Source organism: Papio anubis, chromosome 6, assembly GCF_008728515.1.
Source record: "Papio anubis isolate 15944 chromosome 6, Panubis1.0, whole genome shotgun sequence".
NCBI classification, from domain to species: domain Eukaryota; kingdom Metazoa; phylum Chordata; class Mammalia; order Primates; family Cercopithecidae; genus Papio; species Papio anubis.
In genome coordinates, this window is record NC_044981.1 from 135,075,315 (window position 1) to 135,090,868 (window position 15,554).

Here is a 15,554-nt window from a genome sequence, read left to right on the forward strand (position 1 = left end):
AGATCATATTACCAAATTTGTGATTGAATAATCTTAACTCAGTTGAATTAAATTTTAAAGGTAATATTAATTAAATATTTCTTGTGCACTTATTTAGTGCAAAGCACTGTGCTAGATACTATAGGAATATAGTGAAAAGCAGTGTCTGTGTGGCAGATTGCTAATAGTTTCCTAATTGTTCTTTGCTTCCTCCTTAGTAGTATAGAATACCTGATTTTTAGGATATGGCTTCTAGCGTAAATACTGTCTTTCACAGCATCCCTTGTAGCCTACCCTGGACAACCTTCCTCTATTGTATTTTTCTGTGAAACAGAAATAGAATATCTTCATTAAGCCCTTAATATTTTGTGTTTTCTTTCAAACTTAGTGATATTTAATACATAATTATTTCTTGAAAGTAGAACAAGTCAAAGAAATACTTGGGAAGAAATGGAGAAATAGCTGGGTATAAACTGAGTTGGAAACAAATAGTTTCAATGTTCTAAACATGCATATTAATATCAAATATTTTATGCCTCTAAAGCTTATTCTAATAGTATGAATAATCTTTGAGAATTGTACTCATATTTATAAATCAAGGAGAATAGGTTTAAACAATAAGTTAAAAACTTTTCCCTTTAAACATAATGTGTTAAATTCTTCAATGCAAGAGAATTCACAGGTAAGATTCTCACCTTAATAGAAACCAAGCAGGTCTTTTTTGAGTGTACATGTTCTGTGGAGTAACCAAATTTTTGCACACCTATAGCAATTAGCTAATTATCTATGTTCCACAACTATAGAACTAAAACAAAAACAAAAATAAAGACTAACAACAGAAGATTGAACTGGTGTGGATGTTATTTAACTCATGTTTCTGTCAGGAAATAACCTGTAGTCTCACTAATTTTTTTCCATTGCCCTAAAGAGAACATAGTTGAATATGTTGAAATAGAACTGGACCCCAAATTCACCCACAGGGCATCATACTAATATATTATGTTGATAGCAACAGACCAGTACTTGTAGTTTGATATAGTAGTACAGGTACATTGTACAGCCATACCCATACTGTTATTTGCTTTTTACATGTAAAATTTTAGCATAAAGATATTTACATGTAAAATCATAGCATAAAGATATTTATAAACATCATATGTCATCTTTTTTGATGACTTTAAATATCTACCTTATGAATTCACCACAATTTCCCTAGTTATTCTGCATTACTTGGGTATTTTGGTTGTCAATTGAATGATTGTTTCTAATTTTTCTCTATAAGTCATTTTAAATTTAAGATTAGTTACTTAGGCATATTTTCCGCAAGTAGAATTATTGGTCAAGGGTTCAGTCCTATTAAAGTCTTTGAGGCACATTTTCAAAATGCTTTCCGTGAGTGTTGGAAAATAATTTAAGCTCCTCAAAGTTAGATTTGTATCAGCATGGCTGATTGTTTTGTGGCATTAAAGAGAGTATTATTTAAATATTTCTAAGCTCAGGAGCCATGTTGACATAAGTTCCATTGTTTCATTTCTTTTTTCTTTTGGCAGCTTTTTTGAGGCATAATTGATATACAATCAAACTGTATATATTTAATATATATAATTTGACGAGCCTGGTTAGATAAATAAACACCCATGATATTGTAATTATACCTCAATCAAGGTGAGAAACATATTATTCACCTCCAAAAGTCTCCATGCATCTTTTTGATTATGTGCATGTGTGCATGTGTGTGCGTGTGTGTGCATGTGGGTTAAAAGCACTTGACATGAGATCTACCCTTTTAAATCTGTAAATGCACAGCATTGTATTGTTAACCATAGGCACTATGTTGTACAGCATATGTCTAGAACTTACCCATCTACTATGACTGTAACTTTATATCAATTGAACAAGAACACCTTATGTCTCCTCTTATCCCCTTGCAATCAGTATTCTTTTTCCTGTTTTCACAAGTTTGACCATTTTAGATACCTCATGTAAGTGGAATCATGCAGTATTTGTCCTTCTGTGACTGACTTATTTCATTAAGCATGATGCCCTTCCAGGTCCATCCATGTTGTCACAAATGATACGACTTGCTTCTTTTTAAAGGCTGAATAATATTTCACTGTACGAATATATCACATTTTCTTTCTTAATTCATCTGTCGATGGATATATGGATTGTCCCCCAATGTGACTATTGTGAATAATGCTGCAATGAACATGGAAGTGCAGATGTCCACTGTTAGTCTTCACTGTCATTCTTTTCAATTGTACATTTCTTGAAGGTGATGCATCATGAAGAGCCTGGGGGTAACATAAGAATATTAAGAGAGACTGAGGAATTGACAGAGACAAAATGATCAAGAAGAGACTATAAAAGACACATGTTGTTTCCACCAAAAATTTCCAAAAAGTAAACCCCTCTTTAACATCCTGGACAAAATGACCAGATTCTGGTAAACCCAATAAAGACACTAGAAGTTGCTGCAACTCGTTGGAGAATAATTTCCTGGTGCACTCAATAAACAGTCTGTCCTAGGGTCAACACTGATCCTTGTACCTGATATGAGATGTTGAAAAGTTGGTCAATTTTAATATTTAATAAAAGTCATTTCCAGATTTCAGTTTTTGTCTTTACTATCTACTTTTTCTGGACCAAAAACATTTTAAAAGATAATATATTTTATTGTTCAAAGTAAATCTAGTGAGTTGCTCTTTAACCTAAGGAAATACCTGTAGTGATAATATAGAAATGACTAGAAAAATGTAGAAAAACAGGCTTGCTTTTTACTATTTATGTATTGTATTCAACAGAAATAATTCTAAATAAAGGATTTGCATTTATGATGCATTGTATACCTGAGGAATTTGGGATAAGATTTGTAAAATGATTTGTTTTAATCGTCATCCTTTTCATCATCACACATATGCGAAGCAGCCTGGGGCACAATAAGATGTCTACAATTTTGTCTGAATTCAGCATCTGCCTGCAAAGCTAATACCATAGCAACTAAAAAAACACTGGTACATTTTCCTTAAGAGACTCTATCCTAAGGAACCTTTTATACTCCCATTACATTTAAGGACTGAATGGTGTATTCTCTGAACATCACCATTCTGTCTTACTCTTTTTCTAGAGACCTCATTCTCTTACTCCCCTTAAACACCAGTCATATTTCTAAATGAGCTTTTTCCCTTCATTTATTTCATTCACATCTATACATTTCTAAATGTCAAGTCAACATTTTCATTTAACTTGGCTTTGGGTGGGAGACAAATTGAGGGTGATGGCATTTTCCTAGGCTTAGGCTTCATATCCGGCATGATTTATGCCCAGAAGAGTAGCAGTCAAGTGATAAAATAAGGGACTCTAATACAAAACCATCACTGGATCTGAGATATCATTATTTTAACCAGAAGAAGGCAGTCACCTAGTGATGTTTTTGCCTTTTAGTGTTCCTTGGACCCACTACTTATTAGCTTGCTTGCCCTCCTCAGGAGAATAACCCATTTTCTCTCTCATTTTCCTTTAATGAATCACCTTTTACGTGCTATATACTATTTCTAAAATAATTTCTTCTTCTATATGTCGGTCTTTTAATAAATTATTTTTTTCAAAATCCAAGAAGAAATAATCTTCATATTCTTTTTTATTCATGGTAAAATATACATAACACAATTTTTTACCATTTTAACAATGTTTAAATGTGTACAGTTTCAGTGTATTAAGGACATTCACATTGTTATGGAACCATCACCACCATCTCCATCTCCAGAACATTTTTATCTTCCCAAACTAAAATCTGTACCCCTTAAATAATAACTTTTTATTTCTCCCCCACCCGCAGCCCCTGACAACCACCATTCTACTTCCATCTCTATGAATTTGACTACTCTAGTATCTCATGTAAGGGACATCATAACAATCTTTGACCTTTTGTGTCTGGTGTATTTCACTTACTCTAATGTCTTTAGGGTTCATTCATGTTGTAGCATGTGCTAGAATTACCTTCCTTTTTAAGTGTGAATAATATTCCATTGTATCTATGTAAAATATTTTGTTTATCCATTCATCCATGGATGGTCATTTGGGTTGCTTCTCCATTTTAGCTGTTGTGAATAATACTACTGTGAACATTAGTTACAAATATCTGTTAGAGTCTCTGCTTTCAGGTTTTTTTTTTTTTTTTTTTTTTTTTTTTTTTTTTTTAATACATAAGCAGAAGCAGAGTTACTGCATCATTTGGTGATTCTATCTTTGTTTGTTTGTTTGTTTTGAAATAGAGTCTCGCTCTGTCACTCAGGCTGGAGTACAGTGGCATGATCTTGGCTCACTGCAACCTCTGCCTCCTGGGTTCAAGTGATTCTCTTGCCTCAGCCTCCCAAGTAGCTGGGACTACAGGCACACACCACCATGCCCTGCTAATTTTTTTGCATTTTTTGATAGAGACAGGGTTTCACCATGTTGGCCAGACATCAGGTGATCCGCCTACCTCAACCTCTCAAATTGCTGGGATTACCGGTGTGAGCCACCATGCTCAGCCTGGTGATTCTGTGTTAAATTTCTTGACAGACCTTCATACTGTTTTCCACAATGGCTCATATCCTCCTTGCCCACTCTCCCTGTATTTCATGTGATCCTCTTGACTGTCCCGCCTAGAACATGTTTAAATTGTCTCCACTTGTTCTGCAGCAACATCTTTTATCATTTTGGCTACTGCCAGTTGCTTGGGACCAACTGTCCCCTAATGGATTTTAATGGTTCCTTCTTTTATATCTAGCCTGAGCAGCCTCATGTAACCTTGACCCATTATTTTGGCCAGCCAGTAGCTGTTACTCTTATATTGCAGATTAAGAAATTAATTCGATCCCCGTTAAGAGAATGAGCTGGTGCAGCAAAGGATTAACTGAAAGGCAGTGTAACCATAAATGACTTCCACAGATTACTTAGAGAACTGAAGAAATCAAAGTTTCTAAATACCTAGTTGAACACTTTCTGCTGTTCGTCTGGATTTTTGTGTGCTTCAAACCTTAATAATTCATTCTGAAGTTGTCATATACCTTAGTTGGTTTATTCTCCTTCTTCAGTTTATTTTTGCATCTTTATTTTGTTATGGAGTTTGTGATATAATATATCTAGAGAATTTTTCCTCCTTCTATGATTCTAAGTCTATAATACTGCAAATAAAATTTGATAAGCAACATCAAACAATGCTGTTCTATCAGCTATTTTCAAGATCAGAAAAGATATCAAGAAAAATAAAAATAATTATTTAATTTTAAATGATGTACACACCATTATTTGACCCTTAAAAGGTATTGAAAATGCACCAGAAAACTTAACAGCAAGTTTAAAAGAAATGGTAAGCTTACTCATAGGTTTATAACTCATGGGTTGTGAACTGCTAGCTTTTGCTACTTCTGTGCCTATAAACCACATGTTTGCTGAGAAATAGTAAAGTTGGATACTATGTTTGCAGATTTAAAACAGAATTTCCCACAGAGCTACAGTATTTGTAGGGTTTTACTGGGTTCTAATAGATGTTATCTATAAAATTTAAGTACTTTTCAGGTGTGGGGAAGCAAATGTGCAAACGTTTCTCTGCATACGATGGAGGGTAAGAAAGAAGTGGAAATATTTTCAAACATTGTTAGAAAAACAAAATTTTTAAAATGCTTTTTGAATTTTTGAGCACTTGCTAGTAATATAAAAAATATATGTCACAAAGTGTCCCCTAAATTTTTATTTATTTTTACTTAAGAAAAGAAAAGATAGTAGTAAGTGGTTTATAGTTTAAATAGTGGAGTTCTAGTAACTCATAAATGCTCTCTGGAGATATAATGCTATGTTCATCACAGATTGCTTCAATATATAAATTCTCTTCTTCTCCACAGCCATTTGTAGGCACATACTAGCTTTATTTTCAGATAGCTAAAGAAAAAAATGGCCATTATTTATGTTCTCATGCCATCCAAAGCAGGTCAGCAAAACAAGCCTGGACTTATATATGGTCACCCCTTTTGATGACATTGGGAAGTTTCAGGCCAGTTAAGAACCACTTGCAGGAGAACCAGTTGGACTGACTATGCAGTTGAGTTTGATTAAATCACATTTGTTGCATTCTTAAAATAATCACTGGGATATGACTATGAACAGTTTGAATTTTACATCCAATAAATTTTTTTTTTTTTTTTTAGCAACATTCAAATCCACTAGAGGCTATCTACCAGGGGTCACAAACTGGTAACTGCAGCTGTAGAATCAGTCACAAATATGATCCTTACTTTTTCTCCATTCTCTATCATGAGTCCTGCCTCATGGGTTCTGAAGGTGTTTGAGTTTCCAGCACTTAATTTCACATGGATTTTAAATGATTTTAAATGTCCTTTGTTCCCACCTGCCCAGAAAAGACCTACAAAGCAGGAAAAAAAAAAAAAAATCAATTAGGTTCCTGTTGCCACTGCTCTAATTAATTTCCTACTTATTTCCCTGGAGGAATCAGGGGAGAATTATTTCCACCTCAAGGTCCAGGTCTCTCTTCTCCAATGGCTCTTTTCCAACCCTGTCCTTACATGCCCATGGGTACAGCCGGAGCTGATTCTGGAGAAAATTGACATGGGCACTGGCCAATCAGAGCCCGTGTTATTGAGAATGGATGCATGTCTGCTGTGCAACAGTGCACACCAGCGAATGTCAGCCCTGCAGTTAATGTTATTAAGAACCACTCTGTGTTTTGACTATTCATATAATGGAACCTTAGAGTCCTGGAATATCAGAAAAGTAGCAAATTGCTGATTCATACCAAATCTCATTTAAGTGACATGCTTGCCACGATTTGTTAGGGTAACAGCATTAAATAGGCGACCTAGGCCACCTGTGTTTCACATGATCACCTCCTCCTCCCAACTGGTTGGTTCTTCATTTATTCTGAGCCCTCAAAGGCAGCTGGAAATAATTTATTTTCTTCTTTTTTCTTTTTTTTTCTTTTCTTTTTTTTTTTTTTTTTTTTTTTTTTTTTTTGAGACAGAGTCTTGCTCTGTCGCCCAGGCTGGGGTTTGGTGGCACAATCTCGGCTCACTACAAGCTCCACCTCCCGGGTTCACGCCATTCTCCTGCCTCAGCCTCCCGGGTAGCTGGGACTACAGGTGCCCACCACGGCGCCCAGCTAATTTTTTTTTTTGTATTTTTAGTAGAGATGGTCTACTTTAGCCAGGATGGTCTCAATCTCCTGACCTCGTGATCCACCTGCCTTGGCCTCCCAAAGTGCTGAAATTACAGGCGTGAGCCACCGCGCCCAGCCTGGAAATAATTTCTTATTTTTTCCCCCATAATTTGTTCACTCTTGCTCTCTGTCTCTCTCTTAACTCTTTTATTCCTTGGAATTGAAATTCATTTTTTATCTTGGACTTCTTATTCACCTTCTGACCTAGTTCCCAAACGCTTCTCTTTTAACTCTTCTTGATTATTCTCTTATATGGTAAAACATGTGATTAAGGATCTTGAGAAGGGGTGTTTGTCATGGAGTGGTGGGTGGACTGTAAAATGCCATCACAGTGTTCTTATGAGAGAGGATGAGGGAGGTTAGACACACACAAGCACAGAAAAGCCAATGTGAAGATGAAGACAGGGGTTGCAATGGTACAGCCATTAGCAAAGGAATACCAAACTTCCGACCTCCAGAACTGTTAGAGAATATATATATTTTTAATTAGGCCACCCTATTTGTGGTAATTGGCTATAACAGCCCTGGGAAATTAATATAATACACAGGACTTACCAAGAAATTAGCTTGGAATTATCAGCTGTGAACATAGCAGTTCATATCAATATGAATATATGTATATATACACACACACATATATATATGTGTGTATGTATTTTTTTCCAAGTATTTTGAAATTCTACAGAAATTTCTTAGAAAACCTTTAATGAGTTACTTAACTAATTAATTCACCACATATGTATCAAGGGCTCAATGGAAATTTCCAAGTTGAACAAGTAGAAAGACTTCCAAGAGCACAGGATCTAGCAGGACAGACTTGAAAATAAGCAAAGTCAGGGCTTACTTAGGGAATTACAAAGCAAAGCGTAGAAAGGGAGGTGTGAAATGTGGTTGCACAATAATTGTCAAGGTCATAGGTAGTAGTCTGGAATTTACAGTGTGGGCAATAGAATTGGAGTTATAGAAGAGTTAAAGAAGTTAAATTGACAACTCTAATTGTATATGAAAAACCCTATAACTCTTTGCTATTGAAATAAGATAGAACTTTCTCAGTTTCAACTGCCCTAAACCATACTAAGGCCTTTCCATGTTGCTTTGTTTACCTAAATAATTTGGCCTCAAAATCTCCAGCCATAGAAAATTTTCTATGCATGATTGTATCCATGTATGCTACATTATTTGGCAATTGGATTACAATCTGATTCTCTGTGGATCACAGTGAATTTAGTTCTAGGTAATGAGCATTTTTTACCTAAATTTATGCTGAATTCTTGCTTTATATTATGCATATTAAAATGGCTTATATCCTCTAGAATTACAGTATACTATATTATTGAGTGGGAGTGAAGGGAGTGAGACCTTAGAACAGAGTAGGATTTACCCGTAGCTTTGTTCAATAGCTTATGTTTCTATTAGTTGTAAGTAGAGCAAAACCAAGGTAAGAAGGATAGAGGTTCACCTCAGATGTATCTCCCAGAGTCACCATCATGCCCTTCCTTGAATTCTCTTTCCCTAAAGCCCCACCCTTTTCCCTGCACAAGCACCTTGTATAAAGTATAAACAGTATCTAAGATTGTGTGAATTCCTGTCTTGAAAACACCATCCACTAGTACTAATCCATGTCAGGGGTATGAATTTGTTAGAAGTACATATTACAAATAAGTAACTCAAAAAACACATTAAGGTTCTCTCTAACAGTAAAGAGAGTTGATTAATTCTCAGTTGCTTATGACTTCTGAATCCAAATGTCAATGATCATTGTGATAAGACATTTATTCTCGAATTAGTTTTTTTTTTTTTTTTAAAGAGCGGAAGAGGTGATTTATTTTAGGGTTGTTACACTCGGCCACAAATAAACACAGAAATAGTCCAGAATGTCACAAGTCCAGGGCAGAGGACCAACATGGACAGTTTTGTTTATGAGCAAGGTGGGTCTCAGAGGTGATCGGTGATCAGAGGGCGATGAAGTTCTAGATCCATTGAGACAAGCTCTAGACAGTAGCATGCAGTCCCACAACTTGTACCAGCATCCCCAGCGCCTGGCATTCCATGTTTCTGCTCCTGTGGCCTCTACGATGCAACAAGCTAGCGGTTTACTTGGACCTCTGCCTCATCTTTCTTCTTTTGCGCTTCAGCCTGCGCATTCGCTTCTTCCTCCACTTGGCTCTCATGGTGCAGAGGTTTCCAGAAAAATGGCGCTAAGGCCGAGAGAAAAACTTGAATTAGTTTATGATATATTTGTGCCCATGTAGTTAGTGAGTAAAATCCTCGAATCTAACACATTAGGCAAGATCTCAGGGAAATATGTATTAAGAAAGGTAAAATTAAATGTATTTACATAGCTCTTTGCCAAGAAAATGAAAATGTTTTAAGTAAATATTCCAGGAGCTAAGATTAGATGAGAATACTTGAGATATGGGTGGCATTTGAATACTTACTTGGCTCTGCTTTAAGAAGCACAATACTCTGAAACATTCACTAGTGCATTTACCAGTCTCTTGGAGTCCTGAACATCAAGAAAAGATGCCAACTGTGATCTTGAGAGGCTCAACTTAAGCCTGGAGTTTATGTAAATAGCCTTTGTCCTGAAGGTATATGTATGACTTGAAAAAATAAAAACCTCTGCCCATGGAAGTCTCTTTTCAAATGAGAGACATTTAATCCTAGAGCCATGGATTCCTGGCAGATTTCCCATATTCAAACTCACTGCACAGATATGACACTGCTTCCTCAGCGAGGAATAGCTACACTCTGAAAGGTAGTTGCCAAGAGCCAGGGAAGACTGCCATCTGGTGGGAATTTAAAATTACTACCAAAACAGAAGTCACAACCTCCTGGTTGCTTTGTTAAGGTATTTGTTTACAGCCTAACTTCAAAGGCAAGAGTGAAATGAAAATTTAAACCAAACACTACAGGCATCAAATGAACAACATTTTAACCCATAAATAATAGTTATTATTGTTTTAGAAGTTTTATCTATTTTTTGTTATTTTATCTTTTCTATGCCATGTCAAGGAGAGGCTGACAAATATTTTTCTTTCTTTTTTTTGGATCATTTGGTTTTTCTTTACTTATATCATAGTTTTCAAAAACTGGGTTAATCCCTCTTGTTATGAAAAGGGCAATATGATACACAACTCAGACTACATTAGGGGATAGAAGAATATGGAGAAATTAATTAAATGGCAAATAACGAAAGTAATCCAAACATAGGTCTGAAAATGATGAGTCTTTAGCCTAGACTCTAATTTGATTTGCATTTGAGGATATTGTTTAATCCTCTTGTACTTGATAGATTTATAGTTCCTCTGTGAGCTGGGTATCACCTTGGCAAATGATAATGCTAGATCACATACTTGCATAGCGATTTTAACGTACTTAAAGTGCTTATGTGATCTGGGGGCTAGATCTGGGTGTTAGAAAACCATATCAATAAATTCTCATCTCTTAAATATCCCCTATCATCAATTTTATTCCCTATTTTACTAAATTTCACTCCCTTCAAAGTGAATGTGGGAGTGGGTTGAAACATTTTCTGCAAGAGTTGCAGATGCTATATATGTGTTTGTGTTTGTCTGTGTGAGAGAGAGACAACTATACTTCATATAAAATATTTTCTCAGTGTAAATTTGTCTCTCTACTGAATTTATAAATTATATATAATAAAAAGAATTTTCTCTCAATATGCAATTCTAAACATGTATCACTAAAACCCCAAAAGAGAAATGAAATGTCTAAATGTTTTGTTCTTGACTAAGTGAGAATTTCAGATATAGGTAAAAAAGACAACTGGGCCAAACATCCTTCTCTCTGTCACTCCCTATAATTCACCAAGCACAAAATCCATGATGGATGGTAAATGTGGCCACGCTGAAACACATGGTCAGTGTTAGTGCCCGTCGGCAAATCCTTCCAGGTTCATATGACTGGATTTACTTATGATGATTTGCTTAACAAAAATAATTTATGTAGTTTCATGAATGCTTTTAGGATTTGGAGCTGAAAATTCTCAAGAAGAGCATATACTAGCTGATTTCCCTGATGTTCCTTGGCAGAATCATTGATCATCATTAAATAAATAAATATACCTGTTCCAGTATCTTGTAGCAAGTGGCACAGAGTTGACCATGTGTGAAACAAATGCATCACCCCCTAATGCTGACCCGCAAATTCAGAAGAACTGCCCTGGCAACTGTCATTCCAGGGCTTTCTGAAGTTGTAAACATACATGGCAGATTGTTCCTGGTCTATTGTACCCGGGCTTCTAGATGGCAGTGTCAGCTGATTCAGAAGTTGTTCTTCCAAGTTCCTCTCATGATCCACAATGTTGACTTTGAAAACACCATGTATTCTCTAATTAAAGGCTACAAATCCCAAACATATAACCCCAATATGCAATCACTATTAAATAAAAATCATGTGTATCCAAATCATTTGCTAACTATGGATTATCCTTTCACTGAAAGTCATTGCTCCCTTCAGATATAGTATGAAGTTCAGGAAAGCTGAAGTTGCTACAAAGGATACAGACTAATGCTTTCTTTTCTCTCAACACACACACACACACACACACACACACACACACACACCCTTATTTGTAACAGATTTAGTATTTAATTATCAAGATGTTTCTGAGAGCAAGTTACAAAGGTTAAAGGCCCCACATTCATTTGCTCAGTTTTGTTGTTAGATTGGGACCTTAGTCCTTGTCTATTCCTTGCAATAATGTCTGAACTATAGCTTCAAGTCTCTAAAATTCTCATCTGCTGAGACTATAGATCTGACAATACCATCCTAATCTAGTAATGATCTTCAATTTTGACTTTAGAAGGGAGAGATTATTTAAGAAACAATATCTTAATTCCTGAACTCCAGTATAAGTGTGTGTGTGTGTGTGTGTGGTGTATGTGTGTTTTGTGTGTGTGTTGTGTGTGTGTGTGTGTGTGTGTATATATATATATATATTTTTTTTTTTTTTTTTTTTTTTTTTTGAGACAGAGTCTTGCTCTGTCACCCAGGCTGGAATGCAGTGACATGATCTTGGCTCACTGCAACCTCCGCCTCTCAGGTTCAAGCGATACTCCTGCCTCAGCCTCCTGAGTAGCTGGGACTACAGGCGCGTGCCACCACACCTAGCTAAATTTTGTATTTTTAGTAGAGACAGGTTTTCACTGTGTTAGCCAGGATGATCTTGATCTCCTGGTCTTGTGATCTGCCTGCCTTGGTCTCCCAAAGTACTAGGATTACAGGCATGAGCCACATGCGCCCTTACGTCATACACAAGCAAATTATTGTCTTGATTTCAAGCCTTAGACCAAACATTGTCTTACAAAAAATTCCAAGAATACACAAAAAGCAGGAGAATAGCATAATAAACCTCCAGATACCCATTACCTGACTTCATCAACCATTAACTCAAGATCAATTTTACTTCATCCATATTCCTCATTCTTCACCCTGGCTGGATTTTTCGGAAAAAGCAAAACAAGATAAAACAAAACAGATACCATTTCACATAATTTAATCAGCAAATTCTTCAGTAGATAACTCTAAAATGTAAGGATTCTTTAAAACAATATAGTGTCACACCTGAAAACTTACCAAGTAAAGATTCAAATTTGTGTGGTTGTCTCATAAATGTTTTCTTACAGTTTCAATCAGGATCTACATAAGGTGCATACGTTGCAATTGTTGATCTTTTAAAATCTTCTTTAATCTATAAGTTTCCTCCTATTTTTTCTCAATTTGTTGGAGAAACGATTTGTTTTGTAGAGTTTGCCACAGCATGAGTGTTGCAGAGTATATTCCTATGGATGCAAGTGAAGAGAAGTAGAAATGATTTTCTTTTTGCCAGTTACATATAGCCACTCACGCAGAAACTGGAATCAACTGGTGATATTTTAATGTCCTTTGTTGTTTTCCAAACATCTCCTGTTACTAGATTCCTTACACTTTACAGGATTTTCTTATATATCAGTTTCTTTTCTGTTTACTACGTGTCATATATACTAGACATAGTCTTTTCTAGACATTGTATATTCTTGGATTGTTTTGTCTGTGAGTGGGCTTCCTCCCAAAACGTTCTTCTGCCTTATTTTCCTGAGAATTGACAGTTAAATCTTGAGGCTTGATAGATTCAGATTTGATACTTTAGGAAGATTACTCCGTAGACAGTGTGATGTACTTTCATCAGGAGTTAAAGTCTGGTTGTTTCTTTCTTTCTCGTAAAGCTGGTAGTTGTTTATAATCATTGTTAACTCAAAGTTAATGGGCAGTGGTAGCCACTGGATCTTGTTTTTAGTTTCCAGAGACTGAGTGTCTCTGAGGCTGGAACCCCCACCTACGGGTGCACAGTGGCACCCTTGATGTCAGGGAATTGTTAGGCTGCAGATTCAAGGAACGTGGTTAAGTTCTTTGAACATTGTATTAACTAGTTTAAACGAAACCAAATCTCACAAGATGGACAAGCAATTTTTAGAATTACTGAAAACAACCTGCAGATTAAAGATTACTAGAGACAACATTAATGAAGTGAAAATGCAAGCTACAAAGCAGGAGAAGCTATTTGCAAAATAGATAAGGGATACCAAAAAGGTTTTGTATTCAGAATATATAAAGACATGTTATCAGTCAATATAAAAATACAAATAGCACAATAGACAAAGTGGGCAAAAACTCAAATAGTGACTTCACAAAGTAGGCATTTCACAATAAGTATTTCCAATGAGCAATACAACATTGAAAAGTTATTTAATCTCACCATTCATCTGGGAAATGCAAATCAAACCAATGTGGAGATAACACGAACACCAGCAAATCCACTAGAATGGTTAAATAGATTGAGAGTACCAAGTCTTAGCAAGAATATGGAGAAACTGCTACTTCACATACCCATGTAGAGAGTGTATTACTCTGGGAAACTGTCTGCAGGCTCTACTAAAACTGTCATGTGACCCAGCACTGACCTGTCTACAGCAACATATTCATATGTGCACCCAATAGAAATGTGTGACATGTGCACAAAAAGACATGAACAGGAATATTCACAACAGCATTATTTGTAACAACTAATACTTGGAAATTACTCAAATATTCTTCAGTAGTAGAGTAAGCAAATGCATTTTGGTTTATCCATACAATGGAATGATGCTATGAATCTAAAGAAGGAAACCAGACACCAAAGAATATGTTATATGATTCAAAGCATATAAAGTTCCCAAACAGGGGAGAAAATTAAACTATGATACTAGGTGTCAGGATAAGGATTAGCTTTGGGGGAAAAGCACTGGAAATGTGACTAGGTTGAGGTTTGAAGGAGCTGCTGGGATTATTAATATTCTATTTCCAGATCTGTGTAATGGTTACATGGAACATTCAATTTATATCAAGTTATTGAGCTGTGTCCTTATTATTTGTGCATTTCATGAAAGTATTATATACTATTGTAAATAAAATATTGTACTTATGAGCTAAAGAGAATCGTTTAAAAAAACCTGACAGTTTTCACACTTCTAGTATTAGGAGGTATAAAAAGCAGATGAACGAACCATACCCATCAAGATGTAAGCCAAAAAATTGAAATCATAAAAATGATTGAAATGAACTTTTATAAACACTGATAGTGACAAAAAACTTCGCCATGTTATGTGATATTAGCCACTGGGAAAATGAAACCATAATGATTAACAATATACTTTTTAAAACTCAGAAAACAGGTATTGGAAGATGCTTGCCTATAGTTTTTCAGCACTGTATAAAATTATGGTATACTCAACCCAATACTGCATAACATTTAAGATTCGCCAAAATTAATATTAACTCTTATGAGTTTAAAGAAAAAAAAATGGCCAGGCAAGGTGGCTCACGCTTGTAATCCCAGCACTTTAGGAGGCCGAGGTGGGTGAATCATGAGGTCAGGAGATTGAGACCCTCCTGGCTAACAGGGTGAAGCCCCATCTCTACTTAAAAAAAAAAAAATACAAAAAATTAGCCGGGCATGGTGACATGCACCTGTAATCCCAGCTAGTTGGGAACCTGAGGCAGGAGAATCGCTTGAACCTGGGAGGTGGAGGTGGTAGTGAGCCAAGATCGTGCCACTGCACTCCAGCCTGGGTGACAGAGCGAGACTCCATCTCAAAAAAAAAAAAAAAAAAAAGAAAAAGAAAAAAGAAAAAAAAGTACCAATAAAGAAAAAGCTACATATTATGGAAGTACATTGGTTCTTCCTAAATATGGGGAAAATCACACAAAGAAACAATATGGTGACAAATTAGAACCTTTTTTTTTTTTTTTTTTTTTTTTTGAAAATGCCCTTGACAAATGCTTAGGAAAAAAAATGCTGAAGATTTCAATACGCTAATAC

The 15,554-nt window shown here is 35.7% G+C and overlaps 2 protein-coding genes across 10 annotated transcripts in view; one reads left to right on the plus strand and one right to left on the minus strand.

Moving 5' to 3' along the window:
* THEMIS (thymocyte selection associated) overlaps positions 1-15,554 on the plus strand; it is a 240,832-nt gene that overhangs the window by 188,718 nt on the left and 36,560 nt on the right. Inside the window, exon 5 of one of the 9 annotated variants that reach the window (XM_021937900.2) lies at positions 2,255-2,825. The exons of the other annotated variants lie outside the window; for them this stretch is intronic. Coding sequence (XP_021793592.1) covers positions 2,255-2,329 — 75 coding nt within the window. The 3' untranslated portion in view covers positions 2,330-2,825. Of the gene's footprint in view, positions 1-2,254; positions 2,826-15,554 lie in introns of those variants that run through there. 9 annotated transcript variants of the gene reach the window in all.
* Positions 8,996-9,400, minus strand: LOC116275364 (60S ribosomal protein L41). The gene has a single exon (XM_031667453.1). It carries the CDS (start codon positions 9,361-9,363, stop codon positions 9,286-9,288), a length of 78 nt encoding a protein of 25 aa, XP_031523313.1. The 5' UTR covers positions 9,364-9,400; the 3' UTR covers positions 8,996-9,285.

Excerpts from the sequence above, each read along its gene's own strand:
- LOC116275364 (XM_031667453.1), bottom strand. The coding sequence starts at position 9,363 with ATGAGAGCCAAGTGGAGGAAGAAGCGAATGCGCAGGCTGAAGCGCAAA.